Source organism: Macaca thibetana, chromosome 7 (assembly GCF_024542745.1).
Source record: "Macaca thibetana thibetana isolate TM-01 chromosome 7, ASM2454274v1, whole genome shotgun sequence".
Taxonomy (NCBI): Eukaryota; Metazoa; Chordata; class Mammalia; order Primates; family Cercopithecidae; genus Macaca; species Macaca thibetana.
The window spans coordinates 90252402-90275609 of record NC_065584.1 but is presented as its reverse complement, the minus strand read 5'-3'; the positions used below and the strand labels follow the sequence as shown (position 1 = coordinate 90275609).

The window sequence follows — 23208 nt, the reverse complement described above, 5'->3', positions numbered from 1 at the left end:
AGTGAGCTGAGATCGTGCCACTGCACTCCAGCCTGGGTGACAGAATGAGACTCTGTCTAAAAAAAAAAAAAAAAAAAAAAAGAACCAATGAAAAAGTCCCTGAACTGAAAGGCAGGCCCTCTGTCCACAAACCAGGGAAACTGCCTCAGGCTCACAGTCCTCCAACCCCTGCTCTGACCCAGAGCTTCCACCTGAGGCATGTGTGAAGAGCCACCAGGAAGGGAAAGAGTACCATCACCAAGTCCCAAAGCTTCTTGGCGTCTCTCAGGCCAGACACCCCACGATGTGGATGCCAGATACCACCACACTGCAAGCATGAAGAATAATTATGAGGTAGGATTTACTCTCAGAATTTACAAGATAGATTCACATTTTAGGTATGGTAGGAAGGCTTTATCTTTGGAGTGATTTCCCATTCTAGCTTCAGCCACCAAGCAGGAGAAACCCAGTTACAGGAACATGATTTGGTTTCGTGAGGAAGCCATGGATAAAATCCAATGCCTTTGCCATGGTTCCAGGAGAACATGCCATTTCTGCCCTAAGGACCAGTAGTAAGAAGGAACTTCAAAGTGATGCTGACCTTTAACCTGTCTCAAATCTTCTACAGTTACTATTACTAGGCTATGAGCAATTTCCCTGTGAAATCATTTTTGTCTGAATTTCTCGAGTAGACTTGCTGTTAGATGATTTGGGGCTCCCATTTTCCCTCATGTTTTCAGGAGCATTAACCATCTTTGGAAGAAAACCATTGGACTGAAAAGGTACCATGATGGACTAGAGGTAAAACCCTGGCTTATGTGTACCTGGACTCTTTCCCCCAAAATCAGAGTTCTTTTTTGTTTTGTAAATAGACCATAAAATGTTTGGAGAGGCATTTGTTATGGTTTTCTCTTGTTACAAAAGTTGTTCACAAGAATATTACTATCTTATGTTCCTCCCTAAAGGTTGTTCCTGGGTCTAATTGAAAAGAACTCATTGTTTGGGAAGCCCATGAGGATAAACTGTGCCTCAGTTCGCCCCTTACAATGGGAGGCCAGCGTAGACAAATGAAGACCAGAAGCATGTTACCAAATGCTCCTCTGCCTGTAGGGAAACCAGTCCTGAAATATGAAAATTTTTCCATGGAGGAAGGTGCCAGCTAAGGCTAAATTCTCTGGCATGCCTGGGTATTTTCTGCCAGAGCACCAGGTGTGCTTGAGGGGAAAGAAAACTCACCCCCAGCATGCTAGGATATGTTTCTATTTGGGCTCTTGATCCCATGACTCTATCTTTTATAGCTTTAAATTTTGTTTCATACTATAGTTTTTCTTATGGTAATCAGTCTTCAACATCAGTTTATGTAAGCATTTAATGGCCTCTGCGTTTATCCATGGCTTCGCACACAACTTATTCCCATCGATTCTGTTCAGAAAACACTCAGGTACATGAGCCAGGCAAGAGCCACACCAAGCATGTCACTGCTGGGACAACACGTAACATCCAACATCTTACATGAGAAACACTTGGGAACGGCCTCTGCCATCACACATGTGGATACCTTCGTACAAAGATCATTCTTAACTGAGAAAAAGAAATACGTTGTAATTGGTTTATGTGCACATTTTATGATTCTTCATCACAGTGTAAAGAAGCCTCATTTTGTACTATCAGCCCATAACAGTGAACTTCCGCCCCCACGAGATTCCACAACCCACACAAAACAGAGCATGGAACCTGGCATGTGGCAGGGGTTCTAGAGGAAATTACTGAACAAATGTGTGACACACGGATCTATCCACATTCAAAAGGGATCCTCACCCCACCCTTTCTTTTAAGGATTGATTATGTGAAAAGGTTCTCTACAAGAACAAAGAGCAAAGGGAGCCAAAGCCCACAGGTATCCTTGGCTGGTTCTCAGTGAGGACTTCAGTCCAGGTGTGTCCTGGCTGCCCATGGGCCGGTCACCTGGAGACTGACCAGCCACCTTTTCAGTGCCAAGGAGCAGGGTGGAATAAAGATAATATTGTTAAAATGGCAATTTAATGAAATGAAAGCATCATACCAAGAACGCTCAAATTACTAGGTTCAGATAACTCAACTGTCATAAGCCAGCCCAAGGCATGAGCATTCTGAAGCCCATCCATCAGAAAAGCAATATGATAGCCAAGTTGAGTTGATTCCTTCCATAGATAAGTAGCTGAGGACCTCATTTGTTCAAAGTTTGGAAGCAACAGGCTGGAGGGCAATAAACATCCTACACTCAGGACACCACTTCCCCTGACGCCACACTGGGACCTCTCGTGACAGAGAGGGAGATTTGGCTCTGCTGGGCTGGACACTTTGCCATGTGTGGGTCTGCCCTGGATTCTCAGCTCAGGAACTTTGGTAAAAGGACCCACAGGAGTTCAGGCAGGGGTCAGGACTTCGTAAAATTGGGCAAAAATCCAGCATTTGATTCCGTTTTATCTTTCTGGTGTGGAGTTTCTCTTTGATATCCACCCGGAAGGGTGATAAGGCATTCCTCCTTCCCTCATTCTTTAGAGGCGAGCAGAGATGAAAGTTACCTTCCTATCTAAACTGATAGGCCTGGTGAATCCACCCACTCAGCTGCGCTTGGCGTCACCAAGATGCCTCTTGACCTGGGGTCTTTCTGTGATTTCCATGCTGGGTCTTGCAAGGATATGTTTCCCCTTCAGCCTGAAGTGTCCTCCTGCTACCCCCACTATCAACTGATTTCTACTTGTCCTTTAGTGCTGGGGGCCACCCTCATCTTTTGGAGGCCTAAGTCTGGTGCCCCACCAGAACTTGGGGTCCCACAACATGCCTGCTGGGCTGCCTCCACCTCATGCTTACATAGGCTAATGCTGTCTGTTTGCCCGGGGGTCTCCTCCCTCAACTGTACCTGAGGTGGGGACAATAACTTATTTCTGTATACCTGCTGGTTAAAATGTAGTCATGCTGCATAAATAATCATTGCGTGAATGGGCTTGGGGGTAACCATTTGTATCTCTAAGTGCATTCCAATATGTCAGACCATGATGACAGGTTTGTGTTGAATGAAACTATACTAGAAAGGCAGCCAGTGACTCAATTCATGTGCAAACGAGTACTGCAGGCAGATTTTCAATATATAGAATCCATATTGATATGGGCTCACGTTCAAGGACTCCAGCTGTGAGGATTTGAAAAAAACAAAAACAAAAAACTGCTGTGTACCTTAAAATGAATGTGTGACAACTGGCAATCACTCAGAATGGCAGTTCAGGCAGGTGAAGCGAACGTGTGCTTATTTTTGTCTGAAGGTTTGGTAAGGCTTCTGTGCCTTGGCAGCTGGAAGGACACACGCTAGGCTGCAAGCCAGGGTTGGGGGAGTTACCCAAGGAGGCTTCAGTATGGTCTATCCTTCCATGAGGGACTCACTGTCATGGCCATAGGGGTCTGACCTCACATTCTAGACAGGGATGTGGCCCAGGTTGGGGTGGATGGAGAAGGGAAAGGGGTGGGCAGGAGAGGAGGATGTTACTGTGGTCAGATGAATGGGTCTGCCTGGGCCAAATCAAGGGCTGGCATACAGATCAGAGTCTGGGCAAAGGAAGACCACTTTTGACCTTAATCTGGGTTATCTGAGAAGTGAGATCCTATGCTAGATGTGTGGTAGAACTTTCCTTTGTGTTCTACATACAGAGTTGCCCAGGGTTGGGGATGGGGGTGGGCCTGGCTGTACCTGACTTGTCTTCTACAGAATCACACACTTGTAGTCAGTTCTCTTTATGGGAGCTCAGTACAATGGTCAATTTAATAAACGAAGGGTTCTAATGCTTCTATTAAAAAAGAAAAGCCAACAATAAGTAGTAACCCTTCACCAACTGCAGGAGTTTTGCTCCTAAATGTTGAATCAGCTGCAATAGGCAAGGTCAAATTCTCACAGGAGCCCAGGAGCTGGGGTACCAATAGAGAAAATGGCATCAAGTATGCCAAAATGAATAGCAGAAATGGGCAATTCTCTGGAGCCGTGCTGTCCAGGAGAACCTTCTGGGATGCTGGGAATATTCTCTGCCAGTGCTGCCCAACACAGGAGCTGCTGGCCGTGTGCAGCAACAGAGTACTCAAAATTTGCCCAGTGAGACGGAAAGATGAACTTTTAAGTTGGTTTCATTTTAATGAATTACAGTTTGGATCATCTCCAGGGGCCAGCGGCTGCTGAACTGGACAGTGCAGCTCTGGAGGCCACTTTCCCCCAAACCAACCTGCTCCTGCCTCTCCTTTCTCTGTTGACGTGGCAGGCACAGATTCTCACACTAAGCTCTGTGCCTTGTTGACTAGCTATCTGCCTTTAAAATCCACCTGAAATTTCATTTTTAAATTTCATTTTGCATTTGCATTTTCCTCTGGTTTTGCTTTCACAGGGTGCTGCAAAATATTGGTGCAGTAGGTTGCCTTTCCCACGGGCATCTAGAAGGAACGTTTCTTCCAGACCAGGTTTCCTATCCACACAGAGAAAAGCAGAGAGGAGAGCACGCCTCACCTTACGGGGCTGTTCTGTGGGACAGGGAGGCATAAATGTGGTTCTGTTCTCTTGTCAGGTGGAAATGAACTGAAAAGCTTCTATGCAAAGCAACTTGTGGAAATTAAAATAAGTTTCTCAGCTCCTTCCTCCCAACACAAGTTCTCCTGGTGATGGGGGGTGAGTGGACACTCGCTAAGGCTGCCAGAGCTCCCTCCCCAGTGGCTCACCTGCCTTGTGCTCCCCTCACTAGGTGTCAACCACAGACGCTTTCCTAAACATTGTCCTCCAGGATGGGAGATCAGAAAGTCATGTCCCATGTAGGACAAAGCAGCCTGCAGCTGCAAAAAGCATGCTAGCAGAAAGATGAAGGCGGCCCATCAAGCAAATCCTGGCGTCCCTCTCTAGGGACAGTGCTGAGGGATGTCTGTGCCTGGGGACCAGGAGGCTCGGGTACTCCGGAGTCACAGTTGGCAGTGGCACCTGAGACTTTCCAGACTGTACGGCTTCATGCATGTTTTAGAAATGTAAGTGCTGTCTTACTTTTACTAACAGAAAATTCAGACACAGAGCAAACGTCTTCCAACGACAGGTAAAATGATTTGGCAAGTGTCTTTACCACCTTCTCTGCCTGCACATCAGAAGGAGGGCTGCCAGGAAGTGCTGAGCTCCTGGCACAGGGCAGTTACCACTGATTCACAGACCTCGGGCTAAGTGGGGAGCTGTTTCCGTTCATGGCAAACTACTCACTACTAGCAACTTGAAGGCATCATTCTTGCTCAAATGTCCTTCCTCGCTTTTCAGAAATGAAACTGAAGTTCCAGGTCACCTATCCACTACCGTCTAGCCCTTAAATATGAATTGTGGGGAAGATTGCAATCAGTAGCTGTAGGCAAAGGACACAAAACACTGTAGCCACAGCAGCCCTCTGGGCCAGCACTCACCTGTCCCCCGGGCGTGGCTGAAGTCACCCTTCACCACGTGGCAGGTCTTGCCGTCTCCGTTGCAGACCCCGCATCTGTCTTCTTTAGCCGCAGACCCAATGATGCCATCACAGCCGATTTTCTAAAGAACCAGAAGGCCTCGTTATTCTGTGGTTAAGACTCAGAAGGATTTTAAAGAGGCTGCCCTGAAAGGCTAACTTTTTCATGAGGTGCAGCAGGCATGGGGCCTGGGGCCCTGATCCATTCAGAGGCCCAAGAAAATATTTTAATTCAGGAGAGAAAAAAAAAATGCACAGAATCCAACCTGGATTACATTTGTCTTTATACCCACATAGTTGTCAAGTGTATTTTTTTGGTATTTGTTCTGGAGGAGGGAGACCCATGAAGGCACAAGTGCCCATGGAGGTCACACTGAGGTCTGATGCCCTGACTGCCTGGAGGCAGAGACCCTGGGAAGGGAGTGAAGCCTGAACGCTCACACCAGCTGGTGCAGCCACAATTTCTCATGATGGGGCTTCCCCTCTGGGCTGTGGAGGTCGCCTGTAACTTGGCTGAAACAGCCAGTAGTCTTAGAACATACAACGGAAACCACAGACTTTTCTAACAAGGTAGGGATGCCCACAGCTCATTCAGGCAGGGCTGGGCATGGGCCCCCCTTTTCTCAGGTAGGGAGAGCTAGTCTACGAAGAGCCCTATCTCTCAAACCTTTTTAACAAGGCACGTCTGAGAGCAGAGGAGAGGCTGCCTCTACCCTAGGTGGGCCTGAGAAGCACAGCCTGTTTTCTAAAAAGCAGAGAAAGGTTTTGGACTCCTTTTTTCTTTTTTTAAAAAGTGAGAATTTTGTATTCTGCAAAATAACCTAAATTTATACTAAACAGTGGGTATTTATTTACTAGCTAGATTGCCTAAATGTCCCTCCACATTTTCCCCCTATAAAGCTAATGCTTTCAGAACAAGAACTGGGTTTTTCCTACTGCCTTGCACCCCAGATTACATATTGGCACTTCAGACTCCAAAGGAATCTACAGCCAGAAATCAAGATCCAAGATAATCCTGGTGGAGGTGATTTAGTCCTTTCCCATGATGCCTGGACAAGAAGCAGCACCGTGCTTCCCCCTCACAGGCACTCCTACCTGCAGGCAGGGCTTGGAGCAAGCACAGCACCTGGGGTGCCAGGCTGACTGCACGCGGATCCCTGGAGGCAAGTGCCTGGCCCACAACTCCCCAAAGACATCAGCATCCTCTGTTCATTATGGCAGCCGTTCTCCTACTTAAGTGTGCATCGGCCTCACGGGGAGGGCTGTTAAAACACAAACTGCTATGTCCTGGCCCTAGAGTTTCTGACCCAGCAGGTCTGGGTGCACCTGAGAATGTGCATTTCTAATCGGCTCCCAGGAGATGCTGAGGCTGCTTGCTGGCGGCCATGCGATGAGAATCGCTGCACTATGGCATGCTACTCAAAGGAATAGGCGAATACTCTTCATATTTAGTAACCCTCAAGTCTCATCCTTGGAGCATTTTTTTGAAAAAGATTTAATGGGAAATCACTACTGTTCTGTCCAAAAATGATAGCACAATTGCATAGATTCCAGGGAAGACTTTAAGATGTTCTAAAAGCTGAGTGAGTTGAGTCTAAAAATTACCATGATGAAATCTGAAAAAGGGCAGAACTTGAATAAAAGATCAAACTTGTTCAAAGTTAGTATAAAAAGAGGAAAAGGTAAAATCGAAGGCTTTAGTGGCCAGAGGACAGCAAGAAGCAAATGGAGAAGAGTGGGCTTAATGGTGGCTGGGGAGATGTAGGTAACACATCAAGACACAGATGGTAACTGGCAACCAACTGCAATGCTTTGCCAGGGCGGACCATCCAGTAGCGACCTGGAGGGAAGCCAGCTGTGATGAGGCACCGTCAGCCTAGAGCATGGTGCAGGGCTGCCTGGATTCTTGATGTGGACTGCTAGCCAGCTGCTATCAAGTTGCTCAGTATAAAGATTACAGGGGCTGGCTGGGCACGGTGGCTCACGCCTGTAATTCCAGCACTTTGGGAGGCTGAGGTGGGTGGATCACAAGGTCAGGAGTTCAAGACCAGCCTGGCCAACACGGTGAAATCCCGTCTCTACTAAAAATACAAAAATTAGCTAGGCATGGTGGCACACACCTGTCGTCCCAGCTACTCGGGAGGCTGGCAGGAGAGTAGTTTGAACCTGGGAGGCGGAGTTTGCAGTGAGCTGAGATCGTACCACTGCACTCCAGCCTGGGCAACAGAGCAGAGTTCGTCTCAAAAAAAAAAAAAAAAAAAAAAAAAATTTATAGAGGCTAAGAATATATAGGGCTAAGAGTAGCCAAGATCAGAAAATGTCCCTTAGCATTGTTTAACAAATGCCCAGACCAGATCTGTGCAACCACGTGTCTGTTGCTTTGTTTCACTTCAGAGCTCCAGTGCATGGTCTCCATACTTGCTTCTGGTAGGGCCACAGGGCTAACGCCCACAGAGCTGGTCTCTCCTGCTGGCCTCTTTACTGGCACCTGTTCTGGCTCCCACCTGGGCTTTCTCATCTCAGGTGCTCTCTGCTGTAGACCTTCCCTACACTGGCTTCCTATAATTTTCAAACCACACCCTTGCTTGGTAGGAGTGAGTCTCTGGCTTCAGGCCTGGTTCCTTGTCCTGCACCTGAGTTAAGGTTTCCTGATTCAACAGCTTCTAGATGCCCCATTTGGTCCAGTTTCCCCTAGCCCCAAAGAAGGGCGTTTTTCAGGTCAGGTGCAAACAGGAATGCATACAGGGTTACCCTTTCAGTTAATCCTGGAGACCATCCAGGGGCTGGGACAGGTCCATGGGTTCTGCCCACTCTACCTGGTGTTATTTCAGAGGCTGTCTGCATCTGGAGGCAGGGAATGCAGGGATGTCCGTGGCTGAAGAGCAGTGAGTCTAAGAGCTGATGGGCGACAGCCACAAAATCTGCCAACGAGGGCATTTTCTTCCATTGTTTCAGTCAGCGCAAGCAACTTATAACTTTGGCAGAAACTGGGATGGTTTTCAAAGGGCAGCTGCTATAGGACACAACTGAAGTCATTAATTCTGAACATTAGGGGAGCTTTGATGATTGTATTTATGAGGCTTGGTGTTCCAAGAGAACAACAAGACCCAGCCCGAGGAAACTCCAGGCAATAAACCCTCTCAAGTCTTCCCATGTTATCCTGGTGATCCTTAGTTACTTTCCTAGGAATCTTCATCACTCATTTCTCAGCTTTCAAAGCAGGCCTTCAAGTTCCTGGCCAGCATTTGCTGGTCACGCCCTGTACTGCCGGCTAAATCAGGGTGTGTGTGACACCAAAGGACCAAGGGACCAATGCCCCACTGCATAATTAAAGGCATGGGATGGGATGGTATGGGATGGAATGGTGGGAAAAGCACAAGTTCTTTACTGGTCAACACAGCTCCTGTGAAACATGCAAAAAAAAAAAAAACATGGAAAAGCTTTAGTGCTCAGATCCGGGTGCTGAGGAGGGCACAGGATGAGCCGTGGACAGTGGGAAATGTCCATCTTTGGCTGTCTGAGTCCTGGATTCCACCCTGGAACTTTGCCCCTGTTGAAGACAACCAGTGACAACAGCCTCCTGGTCATCACACCTAGTAGACGTGTCTCCAGCCTCATCTTTCACCTCTTGCTCTCAGCATCCGCTGTGTTTAACACCCACCCTGTCTTTGTTGTACACGTATTTATTCATCCATGGTGCCTGTGCCTAACCTGGGAATAAAGACATGTAAGGTGGAGGGAGGCACCAGTGTAGAAACAAGCAGACACCTCATAGCGTGTGCCTGAAGACGCCCCAGAGGCCAAGGATGGCTCCTTTCTGATTCTCTTCCCAGCCCCTGGATGACTCCTCCCTCCTCTTGCTTCTTTGACTCCCTGAAAGTAGGTAGCTTCCCGGGGGCTCCCTGCTCCTTCTGCTTTTTTGCTTTCTTAGTAATTTCACCTTCTCCTTATTTCAGCCATCACTCTCATGCAGAGAGCTCTTAAACCCACTTCTCCCCTCACTCCACCCTAGCTCTCGCTACTAAGCCTCTGCTGAGCAACCTCTCCAGACTTTCAATGCAACAACTTCTCCTCCAAAGCTGCCTGACTTCTTAATTCTAGTTGGACACCCCCTGCCACTGTCTTGGAACTGACAGACAGGTATCCTAGCCTGAAACCTCCAAGCCATTTCTGACTTTTCTATTTTGGGATGTACCCAGTTAGTTGGTGAGCTTGGGTTTTTTGTCCCCTGAAAACCTCTATTGCCTACTTCTCCTCCATGTTCTCCTCCACTCCCTAGTTTACACCCTCCTTACTGAGGACATGAACTATGGGAACATTTTTCTCCTGCCTGCAGCCAGACTAATTTCCACACGATAAAAGAGATAAGATCTGTGGCCACAGATCCCCACTGCCTATCAGAAATGTTCATACATATGAATTTAAGACCCTTCATGATCTCATCTCAGCTGCTCACCAACTCAACCTCCCTTCTTCCCCCTCCAGATGCACAGTGAATCCAACCCCCTCCAGCCCACTCTTGCGGGCCCTCCCCCTCAATGACCCCTCAGCCAGGTGGGCGACCGGAATAGCCCTTAACTCATTTCCTTGGATCTACTTGAATCAGTTATCCATAACCAAGATCACTTCACTCCTCTGCATCAATTCTGCCTGGGCCCTGGCTCCTTTGTGCCAGCCCCCGCCCTCCTCTGTTGCTGGAATGCACCCGTCTCCCTCTTGCTTCCCTCTGCCTGGAGCTCTTTGCCCCCAACTCTCTGTCAGGCTGGCTCTTCCTCAAAGGCTGTCTCCTCTAAGAGTCCTGCCATGCCACCTGCTCACTGTCCTCCTCAGCCACAGTCCCCCACTGGGTCTCTCTATGGTGCTATTTTCCTTTCTTCTTCACACATACCAATCTCTGGAATGATCACGTTTGTGACCTGACATGGTCTGTCCGTATGTTGGACAGCGACAGGGATCCTCTTGGTCCTGCTCCCCAATGAAAGCCCAGCACACACTATGGTGTGCAGCACTCGGAATGTGATCAACAAATACCTGATGCAGGAATAAACGAAATTCCACCCTATGTGTTTTCTGCTATGTCTAAGCAGGAACCTCTTCTTGGTTGTTAAATCATGCCTTCACCTCTGGTCGTTGGGTTTCCACGTGCGTATGTGTCATCTCCCTAACCGACCATAAGCACATAGAGGACTATGTCTCAGAATTCTTTGTATTCTTGGCCTTCCCCCATCCCCTGACACACGCAGTGGCTGGTGTGGTGTTAAGCACATGTGTGTTCAGTAAGTGCGTACAAATGATGACCTCTTATCAGCCTGGGGAGTTTAGTTTTCTCATATTTGAATTGGGACTTCCTTGTATAAGTTTTGATGGTACTTGTTTTTTTTCTCGCTGGAATAAGCAGTACTTGCTTTCTTTAACTTATTAGCTATCTCCCAACTACTGCCTCATCCTCTCTCTTCTGTTGGAGGGAGGTCACTGACTTCTTGAATGACTTTTAAGCAAGGGAAGATTTTAGGCCAGCTGCGCAGCCGTGACTCCAGGATTGACTGGGTTCCTGGGTGAGTGCCACCAGGGCCTGTAGTGCCCATCTTCCTCTTTCTTGACTTCATTCTTGTTTTGCTAAACTACATGTAACTTCTGCAGAACGGAGGCATGGAAAATAGAATTTCTGAGTTCTTCCGTGTCTCAAAATTAGTTTCCCTGCGTGCTTGCTTGATAGTTTGGCTGCACGGAGAATTCCATAATTATCTCAATTTTCTGCCAGGGTCAGTTTTTTCTGTTTGTTTTTCTTGGTCTTTCTCCTTCATGCTGCTGGTTTTCTTCAAATAGCAGATGATGTCTGGTTGCCCACTCATATTTGAGTAAAAGCAACAGAAAGGCCGACCGAAGGAGATCTACATTTGAAGCTGGGCACAGCTGCATGGTAGGTTTCCTTTCGTGACTAGTGGGAGGGAAACTGATTTCTAACTCCAACTCAGAAGGTTGGGTGCCGTCCTCAGCACAGAGGCCTCCCTGCCTGCTCTGGGTTTCCTCAAACAGTCCGTTCCATGACCCTGGAAAGCAGCTCCGTAACATTTTACTTGACAAGCTCTGAGTGTGGGGTGGGGTCAGACACCGTCGGCATGGTGATGCACCCTCGGACTTGTTTTTAGCCCACTCTTCACTTCCGACCCTCCATTCTCAAGCCCACAACTCTCCGGTTGGGCTGTCTTTTCAGTTGCGACTCTCCACTTCTTCCAGCTCTGGTCTCTGCTGCTTTGTTCCTGCATGACACTTCCATCCACTTCTGTCGTCCAGAAAGAGGTGGGATCTTTCACCTGGAGGCTCCTGCTTCCCTTCACTGTTTGTGCTGGTTTAGTGGAGTCCCGCACGGAAGAGGCAGGAACATGTGGCTTGGTCTGCCGGCTTCAACCAGAAGTTGTCATGGGAGGTTAATCAGAAAAAAGGGGTGCAGGGAACGGCCTTCGGGTTTCAGGCACTGCTCTCCATAAAGGTTTGGCACTCACAGTCACACACGTTAGAGATGCCAGCTGCAGGGTCATGGTGCAGGGAAAGGCAGCATGTGAGGAGCATTGTGAAGATACAAACCCAGGCTTAAGTGCCAGGCACGCTTTCCTGCACGCTTGTTACCTCTGCTTTACCTGGGGGTCCTCTGAGACCAGGGTCTCTCTGAATTCTCCTAAACTTCCCCAGTAATTCTACCTGCCTCATAGATAATCTCTGGACATGAAATAGGAGGCCAATAAATTCCTGGCAATGAAAGTGGTCCATTGAAATGGGCTCCAGATTCCAGAACCACTGAAATCCTAAGAACACATAATCCATCCATCCAGCCACTTTTTTTTTCTTTTTTTTTTTCCTTTTTTTGAGATGGCATCTCTCTCTGTCACCCAGGCTGGAGTGCAGTGGCATGATCTTGGTTCACTGCAACCTCCACTGCCCGGGTTCAAGCAGTTCTCCTGCCTCAGTCTCCTTAGTAGCTGGAATTACGGGCATGGACTACCATGCCCGGCTAATTTTTGTATTTTTGGTAGAGACGGGGTTTCACCATATTGGCCAGGCTGGTCTCGAACTCCTGACCTCAGGTGATCCGCCCACCTTGGCCTCCCAAACTGTTGGGATTACAGGTGTGAGCCACTGCACCTGGTCTCTTCTTTCAATATGCAATTAAAGGCTTTCCTCTAGGCCAGGGTATAGGGAAGCACAGATTAATCAGATGCGATTCCTCCACTGAAAGTCAACAGGCCCTGAAGGTGTTTTGGCTTGGTATTCATCAAGCCCAGGATATGTATACAAATTATGGTACCAAGGAAGTAGGAACTGAATTGGAGAATGTTGGCCACAAGTGTGCACAAACCAGTAAGGCAAGCATAGCTGGGTCTCAGGTACATTTGGGTCTGTCCACCGTCCAACGGGCAAAGCCGTGTGTCAGCTGGACTCACTCTTTGCATGTCAGCAGCTCCAGATGCAGTTGTGTATCAGAGACTTATTATCGCAGTTTCTTTCCTTCTGGAGGCCAACAGTAGGAATCATTAATGATGGGACTCTTGATTTATAGGGGCTTGCTGAAAAATATACAATGTTTGTGTTACTTCCCCCAATTCCCTCCCAATTTTATGAGTGCCGTTAAGTTTAATTTCAGCATGTTAAGTAATTTGTGACTCACTGAAATGAAACTTAATTCAGTCCTCATAAAAACAGAATAAAATGGTATTTCCATGTTTCATGTTATGGTTTGAATCAGCCTATTTGAAGCGTAGTGGAATCTACTCAAAATGCCATTTTGAAGCCTCTCATCCCCTACCAACTAGTTACTACGTTCCTCGACATTTCCCAGAATGCCGTCTGTTACCCCAAAATAGCACAATTTATAGCTGAAGGGGAAAGAGAGGGAAACGCTAGTAGGCAAACCGCAGCAATATTTCTGTGAGTGCTGTCTCGCATAAAATGTGGGTGATGTGTATGTTTAATCCGTTGTAATTAGACAATTATTACCAATGGATACAGACTCTCCACTCATTAGGCCCCTGAGATTTTAAAATTACAATTACTATTATTTTTCTTAACCATTTTTTTCTTGCTTTATGCATTCACAAATGCCACAGGAATCCAGAATGTTCCATCTTGGCAATTACTGCAACAAGACGTAAGTACTATATTTGAATTGAATTTGTGATCTTATTTAAGAATGCTCGATTTTTATAAAAGTTCATTAACTATGACTAATAATTTGGAGTTTTGTGAGCATCGATTTAAGAGTGGGCTGAGGTTAATCTTTACAGTATCTGTCTGAAGAAAGCACTGTTAAACCAATAGCAGATGGCTTTTTAACTTCCTTCAGAAAGCAGGTTGTTTCTCAGGGTTTTAACCTGGAGAGGTGCATGCAGGCAGGTGCTGTTGCCACCTGTCAGGATGGTGGCTCTTTTGCAAAGACTGGTGGACTGCCCAGAGGCAGCGGGTTACCAGGGTGCAGCTACCCGGGAGATGGTGCTTTCAAGAATTGGCAGGCAGGGTCTCTGCAGTGGCAGGGTAAGTCTCCCAAGGAACAAGAGACCACCACTGAGCATCATGAAAGGTGCCTCCATCTGCACCTGCGCACCCCGGTGACTCTACTTGATTAATGTGAGGCGCAGTGCAGGTGCCAGCCAATTCCTGCAATGATGATGACAATGGTGGAGGCACTGGAGATAGACTGGGGCTGGTCCTGGCGATGGAGTGCCATCTGGGAACAGGAAGGCGTGCACCCCAATGTCACTCCCATCACATCTGCAATGGACTGGATGTTTGTGTCTTCTAGAATTCATAAATTGAACCGTTCATACCAACGTGATAGTATTTGGGAGTGAAGCCTCTGGGAGGTGATTAGGTCAAGAAGGGGTAGAGCTCATGAATGTGTTGGTGCCTTTGTAAGAAGAGGCTAGGGAGCTAGCTCTCTCTCTTATTTTTATTTTTTTGAGATGGAGTCTCACTCTGTCGCCCAGGCTGGAGTGCAATGGTGTAATCTCGGCTCACTGCATCCTCCACCTCCCAGGTTCAAGCAATTCTCCTGCTTTAGCCTCCTGAGTAGCTGGGATTACAGGCACCCGTCACCACACCCAGCTAATTTTTTTGTATTTTTAGTAGATATGGAGTTTCACCATGTTGGCTGGGCTGGTCTTAGAACTCCTGACCTCCAGTGATCTGCCCGCCTCAGCCTCCCAAAGTGCTGGGATTACAGGTGTGAGTCACCACACCTGGCCTCAAGAAAAGGTTTTTTTTTTTTTTTTTTTTTTTTTTAAAGATATCCTCTCACTCTGTCACCCAGGCTGGAGTGCAGTGGCACAATCTTGGTTCACTGCAACCTCCGCCTCTCAGGCTCAAGTGATCCTCCCACCTCAGCCTCCAGAGTAGCTAGGACTACAGGCCTACACCACCATTCCTGGATACTAGCTCTTTTTATGCCATGTGAGGACACAGAGTGGCAGCAGTCTACAGCATGAAAGTGGGCCTTCACCAGAACCGAATAACACCTGCCCCTGGATGTTGGATTTCCAGCCTCCAGAACGTTGAGAAATAAATGTCTGTTGCTTATAAGCTACCCAGTCTAGTGTATTTGTTAGAGCAGCCTGAATTGACTAAGATAACACCCAAGTGCAGAACACGGTTGGGCTCAGTGGTATCCTGATGACTACAGACTTAGGCCATTCAAATGCCTTGAGCAGCATCTTGTCTTTGATTCCACTGACTAAAGGTTTCATTGTCATAGTATGGAGAACATCCACTAGTTGAAAAGGCTATGATTAAAACCAAGGTCATGGATGGGGCCCATTGGCACAGATCACACAGAGCAGAAACTATGTCCAGCCAGTAACACAGACCCCACTGGCTAGAGAATTTCAGGATTCTTAGAAATGCCTCCCCATTGGCAAGAACGCTGCAGAAGATGCTGGCAGAGGCTGGTGGTGGCTTGGCTGGTGCTGCTCTAAAGGGTGCAAGAACTCTAACTTGGGAGGAACGTTAAGTCGTTCAGCAGGATGGTCTGTGCAAGTGTGTAATTTAGGAAGGACACCAGCCCTGCACTTGGCTGGTTAGAAGTTCACCAAGAACCATCAGCAATGCCTCATTTCAGTAACAATGACAAGGGCTTTGTCCATACTGCCTGAGGGGCAGGGCCTTGGACGTTGTTTGTTACAAGGAAGCAGCCAAGAGGGGCCAGCTCAACCACTCATCACTGCCTCCCTCCCTGTGAGGCTGCTGTGCCAAGACTCTCGGGCACCAGGCGCTTATCACCCACACTTATCTGTATTTGATAACACAGCCAGGCAGTGCCAAAGGAGTCTGGGTCTTGTCAAACTTTTCCCTGAAAAATCCCAGTTTCAGACTGATTTGGCCTTAGCAGGAAAAAAACATCTGTTTGGGTTGAAACAGTTTGCTGCAGCAATCACCCTGGAAGTTGTGTCTGTGTCCGTCTTTATGCCTTGCTTCCTCTTGTTCTGTTTGTCATGCACACTAAAACATTGATGCCTATGCACTCTGCTAGGCACTGAGCAAGCAAAGAGCATAAACGGATCTGCTGTCCACATGGGCAAGTGGACCTGACACCTGGAAGCCAGCATCTGGCTCAGCCACAGTTCCATGAGGGCAATGCATGGTGATCCTGTCACTGATCTGCCTGCTCCAGACATCAGGAGCTGCCATCGTCTCTAGCTCTTGGTGGGCTCCCCAGTGGAGGACACAGTTGAGGGAACATGGCCATAGGATGACGGGAACAGGTGTGTGTGGCGAGGGCAGAGGGCTCCCTGGGTGCTGTGGTCTGAATGTTTGTGTCTCCTCAAATCCATATGTTGAATCATCACCCCTCAAGGTGATGGTGTTAGGAGGTGGGATCTTTTGGGAGGTGACTGGGACATGAGGGCAGAACCCTCAAGAACAGGATTAGGGCCCTCATGGAAGAGACTCACAAGAGAGCTCCCCAGCCCCTTCCACCATGCGAGGACACAGCAAGAAACGCTGTCTATGATAAGCAACCCCTCATCAGATCCCAAATCTGCCCGTGCCTCAATGCCTCAATCTTGGACTTCCCAGCTTCCAGAACTGTGAGTAATAAATGTCAGTTGTTCATAAGCTGCCTGGTGTATGGTGCGTCATTACAGATGCCCAAGCTAAGATGCTGGGGCTCTCTCACAACATGCCCAGCTTGACCCAAGTTATCAGGGAGGATGGTGCCTGTGGCATAAGTGAGGTGTCACGCCTCTCTAGGCATGGAAAATACACAGCTTCTTGACACCCACCCCCTATCCCAGCTGCTGTACCACCTCAGGAGGTGCTCACTCTGAGGGACAAAATGGGAGCACGGAGTCACCTCTGCTACCCCAGGCCAGGAGCCCCAGCTGGGGAGGGTAAGGGCTACAGGTGGCCCCCAGCTTGGGCGGGGTTAATATAGGTGGAGGGCAAGCTTCCTTCCTTCTTCCCGTGTTCCTTTTCTTTTCTTTTTTTTTGATGAGATGGAATCCTGCTCTGTTGCCCAGGCTGGAGGGCAGTGGCACGATCTCAGCTCACTGCAACCTCTGCCTCCCAGGTTCAAGCAATTCTCCTGCCTCAGCCTCCGAAGTAGCTGGGATTACAAGTGTGCGCCACCATGCCCAACTAATTTATTTTTGTATTTTTAGTAGAGACGGAGTTTCACCATGTTGACCAGGCTGGTCTTGAACTCCTGGCCTTATGATCCTCCTGCCTCGGCCTCCCAAAGTGCTGGGATTACAGGTTTGAGCCACCACACCCGGCCTCTCTTTCTTTTCTCAAATGATTTTTATCACTGTTCTAACCAGTCATGGCCATTCAGCCCTCAATGCCTTTGGGACTATATACCAGTAGATGGGTGCCCCCCGACAGCTGGGCGCATCTATCTGCCTGGCGTTACCTGCACAGGAATTGGCTCAGTTCCGCCGTCTCTTTTGCACTAAACAGAGCCTGGCCTGTGCAGACATCCTTTAGGTGCATCTTAGTACCCTGCCTACCTTCGTCTTAGTCATGATGTCTAAAGCAATTTTCAGTCTTAGAATATGTTGCGCCTGTTCTTTCAGCCACCTCCACTCCTTGTTGGCCTAGCGCTCAGTCATTACTGAGCTAGGGGTGGTGCGCCAGGCAACGCTGGCTGCAGGAGGCGGCATCGCTGGGTGCCTTCCTAAGAAAATCCACTCCCCGAGGCCTCCTGAGACCTCTGCTCTACCCCACTCCCTGTCTGGGGAGAGAGAGTCTCTTCTCCAAAGCCCCACCAAGGACTGAAGAAGTACGTCACCTGGCACTTGCCGTGCACGCAGAGATCGGTCTCGTAGGGCCCGCAGGGTGTGCCGTCCAGGACCCTGTCGGCCACCAGCAGTGGGGACTCCTTCCCGAGGGGTGAGCAGTAGAGTTCACATGGCTTATCTGAGGAGGGAAAGGTTGGGGGACGTTGACATGGGAAGGTGTGCGTGGGCCATGCAGGGCGCAGGTACATGTGGGCAGTGGGAAACCCTGAGGAAGAGAGGTCGGCACAAGTCAATAAAGGTGCATGAGCTCAGGTACAGGCTCCAGCTCCTCTAAACAGCAAGTGGAGAAAGACCCACAGTCTCGGGAATGACAGCGCAGGTCTGAGCTCTGTGGGGCTGCCTTTTCTCATCTCTCTATCCTTTGCAATGATACAGCATTTCCTTTCCCTTAAGGCATCAAATATATCCGGCTGAACAAAGGAATAGTTGTGTGCTAATCTCTAGTTGAATACACGTCAAGGGTGAGCGGAGCCACTCTTATAGCAGGGGTGCGAAGGCAGGGGGAGGGGAAGGTGAACGAGAATGGCTCCGAGGGTGGGGAGTGGCTCCCAGGGTCTCCATGACAGTAGCTTTGGTAAGAGCTTTAGTGCTCCCCTAGCTGCTGGGTGACAGTTGCAGAGCTGTGCTACGGGGCATGGAGATCCCAGAAGGAAGTGAGTGGGAGTAAGGGAGACAAAGGGGACATGCAGGCTGCTAGGACAACTTACATGAGCCGCATGTGCACTCAGCCAGGATGGAAACCTGGGTTTCCCCTGCTCCTAAAAACACGTGACCTCCCAGAACACGCCCAGCTCCCAAGTCTTTGCCCAGGATGCTCTCTCTGCCTGGAAATCCCTTGCAGCACCTTGCCTTCTACTGCCCTGGAAGCTTCCACCCTGCAGCTCTTCCCTCAAGCCAGCTCTGACGTGGGGTAGGACTAGCATCTCCACACGCACTGTGCACACACCTCCATTAAAGCGCCAGCATCTGCCTGTTGTCCTAGAATTGTCTGGGCACCTCCCAAAAATGAAGGGATTTATTATAAGGCAGGTCCCACTGCTAAAGGAGTGTGAGAGGGATGACTTTTAATCATCTTCAGATTGAAGTAATGCTGAGTCTATGAGCTCTTAGAGGGCCGGGGACTTAAGCTTTCATTTTTTGTCCCCACACTGGGCCCAGGACCTGGCTCACAGAAAGACTCAGAGTGTGTGTGTGTGTGTGTGTGTGTGTGTGTGTGTATATGTGTGTGTGTATATATATACACACCTATATACACATATATGTATACGTATATATACACACACATATACGTATATATACATATACGTATATGTGTGTGTGTATGTGTCTGTGTGTGTGTGTGTATATATATATACACATATACAGAGTTTGGTTTTTTGAGACAGAGTCTCGCTCTGTTGCCCGGGCTGGAGTGCAGTGGCGCAATCTCAGCTCACTGCAAGCTCCGCCTCCCATGTTCACGCCATTCTCCTGCCTCAGCCTCCCGAGTAGCTGGGACTACAGGTGCCCGCCACCATGCCCAGCTAATTTTTATATTTTTAGTAGAGATGGGGTTTCAATGTGTTAGCCAGGATGGTCTCGACCTCCTGACCTTGTGATTTGCCCACCTCTGCCTCCCAAAGTGCTGGTATTACAGGCATGAGCCACTGCGCCCGGCAAGACTCAGTATATATTTTTGAACAAATAGGTTTAATAGATTTTGTTCTTCTGTAAGTAACTGAGCAAGAGGAATGCATTTTTCCCCTCTCTCTTTTTCTCAGTCACCTTACCCTAATGCTATCTATGTGGTTACTTTGCACAGGGGGAGAGTCAAAGACCTTCATCCTCCTTGCTGCTCTTTGTCTTCTCCACCAGGCCTCCTCAGTGGGTCCTTCTGGTGGCCTGGGGCTAGCAAGAACAGGGACAGAGAGAGGCTTCTGAGCCGACCTGGCCTCGGAGGACCTTGGCAGAGTTCTCGTCAGGGCAGATGCGCTGTCTTGTGATTGGAGGACCAAACCACCCCTGTGTTTGGTCGCTTTCCAGGCCTTCTGTCCCACGAAGCTCTGCTGCTGAGCAGGCTCCGTAGGAAATCTTGTCTTACAGCACTGGAAAGAAGCTCCAGGAGTGTGGTGGAAATGCTTCACTCAGTTCTTCCAGTTAGCTGTGGGGGAAAACATCTGCTCGAGAGTAGACTGGAGATCTTAAGCTTCCCAGGACAGCAGAGTAACGATGCCTCACCATATATCCATTCACCAAGCAGGGACTGAGCCCCTCCCTCATACAAGGCACTCTGGGGGCATTTCTGGGGAAAGACAGACATGTGATGTTTGCTTCTGAAGGCCCCAGTGGGCTCATGGACAAGTGCATAGCAAATCCAGGATGAAGCCACATGTGACAGGTCTGATGGGAGCTGTCGGAGGGCTGGGTGCAGCCTGGAAGGAATGACTCATTTCCTGTGCTGGCAGGCTAGGGGCAGCTGTCCTTCCATTTGCAGGGAAGGACCACAGGAGGTGGCTGGTGGAAGGAGAACTCTGGAAGATGGAGACGTACACTGAGATTAGCTTGAGGGAGCTTGCTTGACAGGGTCACTGAGGTACCCTCTGGGGCCCTGAGGTTCCCCAAGCATCTTGGGGAGCTGGTGGGAGACATAGAGCAACACAGCCCGCAGCGTGGGGTCTACTCCACATACTGGGCTGCCTCTACTGTTTCATTGAAAGCAAGGGTCCCTTGGCTGAAGTGGATTTTAATTACCTTCAGACTGAAATGCAGACTCAGTACTGGGAGTAATTGAGCTTTGAGGTGAATTGTTCAACAGTAGTAAGGATGACGAAATCATAAATGACATTTACTATCACTGTGTTCCAGGCAGCATGCTAAGCACTGTCTATTCATTTCAGGTGGGTGCTGTCATTGTTCCATTATACAGACATGCACACAGGGCTCACAGAAAGTGCTCGACTGTCTGCAGTTGGTGGGCCACGCCCCAGCCTCTTGGCTCCAGCCTGGTTCTTTTTCCATCATCGCAATTTCCTCTCTAAACTGAGAACTCCTAAGGCCAAAATTATCAAGAGCAAAGTAGCATTGCTAAAAACAAATCATCAGTTTCATGCATGTTTCTGGCTTCTGAGTGTATCCTCTGATTTGAGCAGAAGTGGAAGTGGGACTTGGGTAGAAACGCAGAGGCTGTTTTTGAGGCAAGTTAGAAAGGCCAGACTTGAAAAGGATGAAGGCTGTTTATCTGGACTCTTTAGGGTGAGCAGAGAAATGTGGACTCTGCAAAGCAGGAAGGCCAACCTCAGCTGAAGGGATGCTGGCCATGAGCCTCGCAGGAAGGAACGCTCAGCTCCACCTGCATGCAACTCTCTCACATGCAGACACTGCCCTCCACAGCTTGGATAGCCGGGGACACTCGGGCTCCAGAACAGAGTCTAGAGGTGGGGCTTCCCTTCCCTGCTCAATCAGAATTCTCCATTTGTCCATCTTCTCTTTGAGGCCTCTGCTTGGAATTCAGGGTACCCACACCTCTAGCAAACTATATGGCATGATCTCCCAAAGGATAAGGTTCTTAAAATGTGCGGAGGAGGCTCCAAATTCCTCAGAATTCTCTATTTCCCTCCAGGCTGCCTTAGGTGGGAGATTAATCTCCAGGAATAAGACCCCAATAAATAACATGAGGTGGTGGGATTCAGCTTTGGGCACAGCATCAACACTCTTACGTTCCCAGTAGTACAGAAGGAGATCACATTTTCTTAAAAGTTATACAACCACACACGAAGGAAGGAAGCTTGGAACGTGCCATCTGCATGGCTGGTGTGTGCTCAGATGGAATTCTGACTGATGCTGCAAAGCCTGGAGCCAGTCTGGCTTCCTGCTGGCCTGCCTGGCATTAGGACTTCCGCTTGGCTGGAGGAGGTCACAGGCAGGGCAGGGAAGATGGGCTCAGAAGCTTGGGAGCCACATGGTCACATGTGCCCGCTGGAGGTTTGAAACATTCCTCTGCAGTGAAGAAGACACTCGTGGCTCTCAGTAGTCTCACTGTTCTCTCTCTCTCTCTAGGCCAGCAGTTAGAAGGTCTTAGTATGGTGGAGACACTGCTTTATTTTGAGTTCATCACAGCATTCATCCAAGTTCTCCCTGGTCCTCTGTGGGGGACACATGCTGAAGGGGCTACTTAGACTCCTGTTCCCAAAGCTGCCCACCCCGGCCCCTTCATCAGTCCCCGGCAGACAGGCCTCTGTGGATTTGACCAGCAGTGAGTGCCTGTCCATAGCTGGCCTATTCCTTGTCTCTTTCCTGGGAACTCAGTACTGAAATTCAGATGCAGAGAAGTCATGTCTGCAAATGCTTGATGGATCCCAAAGAAGGCTACACTCCTTTATATGTAATTCAGAAATCCAAAAAGCTCCGAAAACTGTAAGTGTTGTCTTCCATTTGTGGCAAACACATTTGGCAGCAAAACCAGCCTGGACTGATGTGAGCTCTTGGTAGTGTTAGTATCCCCCTTAATGAGGTTACCTGGTGGACAGACCCGTGTGTCTGACTATGGGGTGCTTTCCTGGAACCCACCAGTGATACAAGTATTTGGTTGGTGCACCATTATTACCTTTTGAACACATAAAATGCTCTGCAACCTGAAATGTATGTGGCCGAAAAGGATGTGGATACGGGATGTGGATTTACATAAGAGGTGCCGTGGGCTACCCTGCCAGCTTGCACGTGGACAAGTTCTGAGAAAGCCAGTGCAGTGGGTGCATGGGGGTGTGACTGCCAAACACAAGCTGCAGAGACCACCGCGCTAAGGTCCTGACATCTTCAGCTTTGCAACAGCTTCCCTCCTTTTCATTAAGCAGCCCCAGCTGGTTTGGCGGAGCTGGAGTCAGAGAGTCCTAACCATCACGCCCTTCATCCCCACAGAGGCTCAGACCTGGGGGGTTCTGCTGTACCAGGCAGGAGGAGCTGGGAACGCACAGCCACGTCCAGACGCAGCCTTTGCCAAGCTCTCCGACACTTCAGTGGGCCCGCGGCCTGCTGGCCTGGGCAGGGAGGACTGAACTCTTGAAGGTTTCCACTTCAATGAGATTCCACGGGAAAAGCAGAAACAGGGTGGGTTTGGCAGTGGGCCATCTCAATGGGTTTCTGTCTAAAGGCTTTTCCACTTAGAAATATTTTCTAAGGAGGGTCTTTGTCTTCTTTTGGAGGTGGGATGGATTTGTGGTCCTGAATCCTCGCTTGGAAAATCTACCTCTGCAAGAATTCCTTTTTCTTTTTAAAAAAGGGAGAGAAAAAAAAGAAAAAAATTTAGCTTCCCTTCTCTTGAACTGTGCGTCACTCGCCAAAGAATTCCGCGGCGATAGCACTGCTATGAATAGGGCAGTCATAATGGGCTTCAGAAGAGCCCGGAGCCCAACCACAGGAATCGTTCCTATCATGGCTCAGCTAGAACTGTGCCTTTTATACATGGAGTTTTCAGAGGAACACTT

The 23208-nt window shown here is 48.8% G+C and overlaps 1 protein-coding gene across 6 annotated transcripts in view; it reads right to left on the bottom strand.

Annotated features, from left to right (window-relative positions):
* The window catches only part of ADAMTS17 (ADAM metallopeptidase with thrombospondin type 1 motif 17), a 363335-nt gene that overhangs the window by 111634 nt on the left and 228493 nt on the right, over positions 1-23208 (bottom strand). For 4 of the 6 annotated variants that reach the window (XM_050799677.1, XM_050799676.1, XM_050799680.1 and 1 more), the window contains 3 exons: positions 17740-17867; positions 5428-5548; positions 1492-1560 (listed from right to left, as the gene is read on the bottom strand). In XM_050799677.1, the coding sequence (XP_050655634.1) occupies positions 1492-1560; positions 5428-5548; positions 17740-17867 (318 nt within the window). The remainder of the gene's footprint in view (positions 1-1491; positions 1561-5427; positions 5549-17739; positions 17868-23208) is intronic. The other 2 variants (XM_050799681.1, XM_050799678.1) reach the window with 1 other exon arrangement.